This window comes from Centruroides vittatus, unplaced genomic scaffold, assembly GCF_030686945.1.
Source record: "Centruroides vittatus isolate TY-2023 unplaced genomic scaffold, ASM3068694v2 contig_150, whole genome shotgun sequence".
NCBI lineage: Eukaryota > Metazoa > Arthropoda > Arachnida > Scorpiones > Buthidae > Centruroides > Centruroides vittatus.
Window position 1 is genome coordinate 2,596,383 of NW_027120928.1, and position 9,486 is coordinate 2,605,868.

Sequence of the window (9,486 nt, forward strand, 5' to 3'; positions counted from 1 at the left end):
AGAGGAGAGCTAAATACACTTGCATATCTTCATTGAAAAATTAAGTAAAGTTGTTGCATCAAGCCACAATGGCGCGTTATCCTATGAACAGAAAAGGGTAATTGCCTGGGGCCCACACTAACAGAGAGTCCAAAACCAAAGTTTAATAAACTCATTACTGTAGTAAGCATATAGAAATGTAATTGAATAATATCTGGAAAATTTGGGTTGCTGGTATGGGATATGGCATAGGCGGAGGATGCACTGGCGCAGCTCAAAACTTAACCTGCCAGAGGTCATGTTAAAAAACGAATTAGGATACATGGGGATTTCCCCATAAATCTCCCAAATAAAAATATAAAAAGCAATTTAATGCTTTAAATACGTTTGTTGACATCATACAAGCTCTAAAATCAAAATTTCCTCGTGGCTGACGTATTATCATTGGCTGCCTTACAGTGTTTGCTATATACTGCCCTACTTTTATCATTGTAGTGAAACTCATTTTTGTATTTACAACTATTGTTTACTTATTTTTGCAATTTTATTCTAATTTTGTATTTAATTTTTATAATTTTGTTATTGTTTCTTTTAAAAATCCTTCACAAATATGAAGGAAAGATGATTTTTTTTTCTTTGTAAATACTAGCTATTACCATCTCTTGTATATAGTTTGATACTTTTCTGATTCACCCTATCTGTTCAGTGTCTTACCAATATGTGATCTAATTTACAAAAATGATGTTAAAATATAAAATTAAGAAGTTTATTAAAAGACAAGTTAAGTTCAGCTCCTTAAAAACCAAATTTTCTTTAGTTAATTATATAATTTGCATACTATATATTTATATTTTCTTTAAATTATTAAATATCTTAAATTTATACGCAAATACATGATTTTAATTTTATATTTCTGATATTTTAAAAATTTATTCATTAAAACTTAATTCAGTATAAAAAACGTTGCTGGACTTTCCTGTTCGTTTTCATACCTAATAATTGTTACCATTATCTTTAAGACTTTAGATTGGTTAAGGAAATATTAAGTGAATGGAGGCCATATCGCTTGAACCAGTGGCCAGATTTTCCTGAAAATTTCTGGAAACATTTCTCTCTAACACCTTAAACATTCTGCAAAATATCAGAAATTTTCGACAGAAGGTACGGGAGTTATTAAGCTTCCATCTGCATGTATGAATGTTAGTGTGTATGGAGGCACATAAAAGTGCCTCCATACACACAAACATCCATACATGTAGAAAAACCCTAACTTTTCTTGCATTTCTCAACGTTTCAAGTTCCGAGTCGAAAAATGTGAAAAAATTTGGTAGAGGAATCATTTTCATCAATCGCCATACTTTCCTCTATTATATATAACAGCCATAACAGTAAAATTAACGTATTATTTTATTATATACAAAATTACTATATTAATTAAAAACGTAAATATTTTATTACATGACGATTACAAGCAATCCACTAGATTATTTTTATGTTTTAAAAATTAATATTATTAAATTATTTAATTGTATATTCCTAAAACTGTTTTCAGTTAATGAGATATTATAAGCAAATAATTCCAGTTTTATTTAGTATATATATGTCATTATTCAATTGAACGAAAATTAGCATTTATTAGTAGTAAACAAACTGTTTAATCAGATTAATTTTTCACGATACTTACCACAATTAGTAGCACAAAATATATCCAATCCCAAAAGGAATGGGCATCCTGGACGTAATACATAATGTCCGACCATCCTTCTAAACTAATTACCTGTAATGGCAAAGAACTAAATGTAGATCATTTTAATTTCTACAATAAATTCCACAAATTGTTGACTATTACAGATTTTAATTATTCCCAATTACACATTAAAGAACAACATTCAGTGAATGAAGAAATAAATAATGTTTTAATGTAATCTACACCATAAATATTTTTCCTAACGTATTTTTCTGTTTTAAAATTAGAACATTTTAATTGTTGAAAACCAATTTGGTTGATTATTGGAAGCAAGTTATAAACGTAACAATGGAAAATTTTAATTATTATGCGATTGGGTGAAGAAAGAATTATTATTACGTGTTACTAGCTTTCAGCCAATCACAACCAATCACGATTTTTGGTTATGACGCAACTATTTGTGCCACAACCAAACAAAATTTATTAGTAAGTATTATCAACCTATCGTAAATTATTTAATTAATTAATTTTTATTTAGGTTTCAACCAGGAATTGACTTAGACATATGGCTCTAAGCTAGAACATATAAGAGAACCTTTCCACTTTACCAAAAGATTATTTTAACATGAAGCCCTAAACCAGGGGTTCTCAACATTTTAACGCTGCGATTTTCAAAAATTATAGATCTATAAATCCCCAATAGCACCCGTCTGTTGTCTGTCCTACCTTAACCTCGAGAAGGAGTTAGACAGATAAAAGTCGAAACTAGATAATGAAAGCTTATGGGCAGAAGGACCCAATTTATTATATAGAAACTTCCGGACCGGACCGGACCGGACCGGACCGGGTGTAACGTTTTTTCAATTCAAAATTTTTTCTGAACGGAATGATTTTATTGTTAACAAGAAAAGTATAATGCACAGGAGCAAACCACTATATATATTTTTAAAATTTATTTAATTTTAAATGTATTGCATGATTAAAAACAATTACTCGTTTAGTTTATATATAAATCTGGCTCCGTTTTTAATATTTAAAAAAAATTATTTTAAACTAATAAATATAATTTAATAAAATTCTTATAAATATATATAAATACTTACTAAAAATATAGCTACCCATGCTAATCCTATGTTATCAAATGATATGGCTCCCTGAAACGGATTTCGATCACCTGCTCTACATAATGTATAATACTGATTCCAATTGACACATGTGCCATTTTGGGGTATGTTATTGCTGGAGGGAACAGCCGAACCATTACATACAATATTATTTTGCTCATAGGCAGGAAGGTTGGCACAGCGATGCATTCCCCCATCTTTATCCAAGCTACATATATATTCAAGTTCTTCATCATCATCTAATTTATAGAATGAAGGTATATTGCTAAAATTAAAAAAAAAAAAAAAAAATTAAATTTTAATTTTAAGAAAATATTTATTTTATTTTAAATAATTTAAAATTTTATTTCAAACTCTTCAAAATTTGAGGAATTTATCATTGTTTTCTTAATTAACAATTCAGCAATTTTTATAGAAAATTTTAATTTACTGAAAATATTTGGTATAATTAACATTCGTAAGATGTTTTGAAATATTATTTTATTTATGAATTAAATAAAAGAATAAGATAAAAAATAAATAAAAACTTTTATAGAAATTTCTGAAATTTTAATTGATAATTTTATCGATTATTTAATTTTTAAAAATTAAATAAATATTGTATTCAAATTAATTGTAAATATATTTGTATTCATTACACGAATCTAAACTGATACAAATTATTCATATATATATGATGAGATTCTTAAAAAAGAATTTTATTTTTAAAAAATGTTCTTGTTAAAGCGTTTTGTTTGCATCAATAATAGAACCGGATAGAGGAACACCAGTAAAGATAATTGGTTAGTAATTTTGAGGGCCTAAGTTAGCCTAAGAGGGCTTTTTGTTAAGGATAGTTGGCTAGTAGTTTTGAGGGCCCTTCTGTGTCCATGTCTAGACACAGAAGGGTCTTCAAAATTACTAGCCCTAATGTGCCAAGACCTTAAAATTTTAAGACCTAGACGCAGAATTACTAAATTTGCTATTCTTTCTATGTAAAATATGATGTAAGTAAGTGGTAAAAGATATTTTTTTATTTGTTCTATTAGTTATTCATATATTTTTATTAATTTGGAGAGATGGAGTCTACACTTTTGAGAGAAGGTGGATAAGATCAGTAGTGGATTTACCAGGAAGCAAAACAAGCAACTGCTCGGAGCTCCACGCTGAGAGAGGGGCCTTGGTCGGGAACCCTTTGTCTTTTTTTTTAATTTTATCTTTGAGTTACGAAGACATTGCAGAAATTGTCTTTTGATTTCATTCAATTTTTGCATTTCTGATTTCCTTTATGTTTTAGTTGTAAGGGGCCTCAAAAGTTTAAATTGAGGCCTCTTCTAAGGTAAATCCGGAATTGGATAAGACCATACATTTATGTCCTAAACTGGACTGCATCTTATCTATCTTAGGCCTTGACAAATTAGTTGTTAAAAAAATAATAATTTTATTTATTTGTAAAAACATAAAACTTATAAGCTAAAAATTATCATATCGTAAAGGACAATATATTTTAATTACTGTAAAGCAACAGAGATCGATGAAAATTATAATGATCTGTTAAAAGTATGATATTCATTTATGAAAATGAACATTGTCAAATAGAATTAAACGATGCAGGAGTTAAGGAGTCAATAGTTTAATTATGCCATTATTAAGGTAGAATATAGGAATTTGTATTGTTATAATCGAATGTAGATTCAATGTCACATGGTCTGTTTGAGTTATCATCTGTGTATGACGTAGTTATTGCGTGATAGTTAGTGTAATAGTTTAAATACAATTTTAATGAATATTACTAAATACTTCACTATCAATTTTACAGTTTTAATGATATTCCACTTAGATTTAATATCATAAAATACTAATTAAGCAATTAAAACAATGATATTAATGAGTGTTAATGAAATTATGCTTCTGTAAAAAATATTTTTTAAGTATATAAATAAATGAATAATATTTTATTTAAAATGAGTGTAAAAATAAGATTCTGATAAGTAAAAAAGAACGTTCTCCGTAAAAAAGTAACTTTTATACAGGAAAAAGCTTTAAAAAATACTAAATAAATATTTTAAAAATTATATAATATTTATAAACAACTTTTTAAATATAAATTGTTTTTAAAAAATCATAAATTTAAATGAGGAACAGATTAGAATTGTGCAATAAAATGTTCGTCGATGACTGAACATTTTCATTATTTTAAAATATTATTTGTCTTTTTTATTTCAAAAGGAAAAGATATTTTTTAAATTTTAATTAAAGTGATAATAATAAAGAAAGAAGAAAATATTTTTTTATTTTTCAAATTTTGGAAACGAAATAATTGAAATCGTGTAGAGTTTAATCTGACAAAACTGAAAACAAATTTCTCGTATAAAATCTATAAGTTTTCACTTCTCTTTTTAATCTTCGAAAAGAATTTCCAATATTACTCGTACTTTTACTATTTTCAATAAATTACAATTCTTGATTAATTTTTTTTATTTTAAATATAAGACTTAGGAAAAAATAAATAAAGAATAAAAATAGTTTCTTGATTATTTCAAATAATTTTCGTTTAAAAACTTCATAACAACAAATAAATAAATAAATTATAAAACGATAATTTACTTTATAAATAATATTTTCTAATAAAATTCTAAATAATAAAGAATTAACTGAATTAATTTGAAAAAAATTAATTGGATTTTTTTTAATATAACCTTTGGTTAAAAGTTTATTAAAGGCCCATGAAAATGCAGACTTCAACTCTCTCCAAAGCCATATATATCTATATTTATATATATATAAGACTGTTTCGTCTTATATCGAAACGAATACAGTAGAATCTCGTTATAACGAACTTCAGAAGACCCCAAAATCCTTGTTAAACTATATTTGGTTATTTAACAACAAATTTTCAAAGTTCACGTATGAAACAAAGATAAATAAGCTTGTTAATGAGGCATTTATTAAAGAGTTATACACTACATAACGAACACAACCAATTTACAAATTTAAAAAATGAAAACAGGTTTAGTTGTGTGTAATAGATAAAATTTTTGTTTGAGTTGTGCATGTGTTGAAAGTTGCTTTCTGCAGAAACTTCTCTATCTCATCTAGTCTAACACAGACATTAACATCACCTTTGTGGTGTGAGAACACATATTTTTTCAATTTGTCAAGACTTTCCGGTGCTTCTTTCAGCGTGACTGACTCTTCTTCCCGTGCAATTTCAGTTTTTTCCTTTTTTTGTACCTTGACTTGTGCCTTCAACAGAATCAAGAATTTTTTGAATTGACGATTCTGGTGGTGTGATTACATTATCACAGTTCACATAACCATCAAAGGAAATTTCTTCATTCACATTCAGTGTATTACAGGTTTCTTGCCAAAGCCAATCTTCAATTTCCACCATGCACTTGATTTCATTGCCACTTACTTCTTTTTCTTCTTGTGCTGATTTTCCAATGATTTTTTCCCAGCAATGGCGAACAGCACCGGGTTTTACGTCCCACCACGCTCTTGTTATCATTTCAATAGCTTGCCGGATTTTGACTGGCTCATTTATTCCTAACTTAATGTTAATAAGAGTGCGTTGGAGTAACCTTTTCCTGTAAATCACTTTGAAATTTTTTATGATTCCTTGATTCAACGGCTGGATCAAGAAAGTATATTTGGTGGGAAAAAGTTCACAGTAATGTTGCTTAGGTGAACATTGATCCTATGTGCAGTATAGTTGTCAATCAAAAGAAGAATGTTTCGGTTTTTTTTTTCTCATGTCTTTGTTCAGTGTGGTAGGCCATTCAAAAATATTTCTTTTATCATCCGTGCCTTCTGATTGTGGACATAATAGCATGGCAAGCTGAAAAAGTATCGTGGACAACTGTACTTTCCAATTACTGTAGGTTTCAATTTCTTTATTCCTGTGCTTTTGCAGCATAACAAAACAGACAGAAGGAACTTTGAATGCTTGCCACCAACGCAAGCTTTCCTTTTAATTGCCATAGTTTTATCAGGGAGTAATTGGTAAAACAGTTCTTGTTTTGTTTCAATCCACTTCTGTGAAGTTTCTGCGCTGGCACTAGCTCCTTCTTTACACACACTCTTTCATACTATTCCGTATCTGTTCCTCAATCTAAAAAGCCATCCATTGCCGGCTGAGAAGTTCTCAACGTTTAACGCTTCAGCAAATTCCAGTGCCTTCTGTTGAAGCAACGGGCCATTATAACTGGAACATGTAGAAATCTTACTTCCTTCAACCAAGTCAAAACAGCAGTATCAATCTTTTCAAAAATTCCCATTCGAAGTCTTTTTTTTTTTTTTTTTTTTTTTTTGGTTCCAGAGCTGACTGCTGGGATGCCAGTATTTTATCCTTGTTTTTAAGAATTGTAGTTAATGTAGATTTTGTCATGAGAAAATTCTTTGCCACATCAACTCGTCTTCTTCCACTTTCAATTGCCTTAATAATCTGAACTTTTTCTTTTAAGTGTATTGTTTTCTTTTGGCTTTACCTTGTTGACAAGCCATATCTTAAAATAATGTGTTTATATTAAATATTACACAGATCCAAGACTATCTGTACTAAACAAGAAAGTAACCTGTGTTATCAAGCTACAATATCCGTATGAAATCGCGGAAGAGGTGCTCTCCTGTGGGTTTACATTGCACTGTCGATCCCCTCCGTGCCATTCTTGCCCGCGCCTTTTAAGTGAAGAACAACATAAATAATAAAATTAAAAGAGTCATAAACAGCCGTCCTTACACTGTCTATGACAACCTGTGGCTCTTGTTGAGGTTAGCAACTAACGAGTTGCAATTTGTTAGTTGCAACCTGTCAGTTACTTCCAAGCCTTCCCCTCTCCCATGAGTACAGTTGTTTACAAGTTGGAAGACACTAGCTGGAAGGAGGAAAAGAACTTACAACGTGGTCGTTAAAGTGAAGTGAAAATTGCAGAAATTCTATTACCATGAGTCTGGCAGAAAAAGAACGTTATACTGAAAATTCGTTATAAATTAGATGTTTGTACAATTGCAAGATTTTGTCACATATTTCTATGAGAGTTCGATCGGGAAAATCTAAAAGTTCTTTATTACGAGGTTTATTATGAGATTCCACTATATTAATTTATAGCGTTTTCCTGTCATATTTGCAATAAAATACAAAATCTTGAGGTTTCTCTATGTTTAGGATCTGGAAAAAATGCCCCTGCTAGTTCCCTTCTACCTAACCCTGTATATAAACATGTGTGTTGTGTAGGTTTATATATATATAATTCATTATATATGATCATTTTTACACTTCCTAATATAAATCTTACCCTAGATATGACACATTTGGTGGAAGCTCTAAATAGCACCTCTGACGCAGAAGTCCTGCCCATAATTGAACTCCTACGATGCCAAATATTGAAGAAGACAAAAAAAACATAGAAGAAGAACATTACCTAACATAGGGAGTGTATCTAGCAGTAGCATAACAAGAATTCTCATACCTGAAAATAGAAATACATCCATAAGTATTGATATATCTGTACAGTAATTAATTTAGAAGCCATCACTATAGCTTTCTTTACTTACTAGGAATACGATTTATAGCTCTTAGAGGCCGTAAAACTCTGATAGTTCTAATTGCAGACAGATTTATATTTCCTACATCCAAACAGTATTCCAAGCACCTGAAAATTAATTATTATTTATTATTATCCCGTTGAAAATAAAGTAACTTTGATAAAATATTTAACATGTTTTTATTTTTAAAGAACTTAATACATTAGACTTAAACACTATAAATTGTATATAAAGTCTAATGTAATAATTAATTCTAATTAATGTATACCAAATTAATTATTTATAATGTATTAAGGTAGCATTTAACATTTATTTTTTCAATTTTTTCAGCCATTTATTAATATTAAACATAATTTAACATTATAAAGTGGAAAATTAATGAACTTTTTTTATAAAATTAATAATTGAATAAGATTTTCAATTAATCAAACACAGATTAAATACAGATTAAATATATAAATACATACATATATATGTATATTTATATATTTATTTAAATGTACAGTATACAAAAACAATTATAGAAAAGTAAAATTTATTTTAAAAATACTGTATATGAATAAATAACTTAATATTTTTAATAATATAATTTCATTTTCGTTATAAGAAAAGAAATATTAATAAATTCTTTTTATAAAAATATAAATATTTTCTATTATGTTCCTTATATAGGATATTTATAAGAGAAATAAGGAAGAATATAAAGGATATTCCACATATATCCATAAGAAAGATTTCATTAGTTTTTTTTATAAATAAATTAATTAATTTATATCAAACTGTTCAAAACATCAAAAATATTTCATTTAAATTAACGCAAGGATATTATTACAAAGAGAAATATCCGACTTTATTATAATCAGAAAAATGATATATTTGAGTAAGTCTATGATTTATATAAATTTCCTTCCTCTGCCATTTAAATATAATTAGAGCTTTACAAGTTAACTTTCGAATATACAATCCCGTGACATTTAAACCATTATTCTATGTAATTGTATGCGACATAATCTAATTTGAACACAATAAATGTATAATATTCTGTCATTTGTTAAAGGTAAAAAGTTTTGTTACAGCGTGTTGAAATTTTATCTCTAATTAAAATATTATAATTAATTAAAAATATTCTCTTAGACAATATCTGACTTACTATAATATAAAATTCTAGTA

At 28.0% G+C, this 9,486-nt stretch overlaps 1 protein-coding gene across 3 annotated transcripts in view; it reads right to left on the bottom strand.

Annotated features, from left to right (window-relative positions):
* LOC136968633 (voltage-dependent T-type calcium channel subunit alpha-1H-like) overlaps positions 1 to 8,423 on the bottom strand; it is a 104,208-nt gene extending 95,785 nt beyond the window's left edge. For all 3 annotated transcript variants that reach the window (XM_067262635.1, XM_067262634.1, XM_067262636.1), the window contains exons 1-4: positions 8,326 to 8,423; positions 8,067 to 8,240; positions 2,770 to 3,055; positions 1,664 to 1,756 (exon numbers count right to left, since the gene is read on the bottom strand). In XM_067262635.1, the coding sequence (XP_067118736.1) occupies positions 1,664 to 1,756; positions 2,770 to 3,055; positions 8,067 to 8,176 (489 nt within the window). In that variant the 5' untranslated portion in view covers positions 8,177 to 8,240; positions 8,326 to 8,423. The remainder of the gene's footprint in view (positions 1 to 1,663; positions 1,757 to 2,769; positions 3,056 to 8,066; positions 8,241 to 8,325) is intronic.
* Positions 8,424 to 9,486: the final 1,063 nt, after the last annotated feature.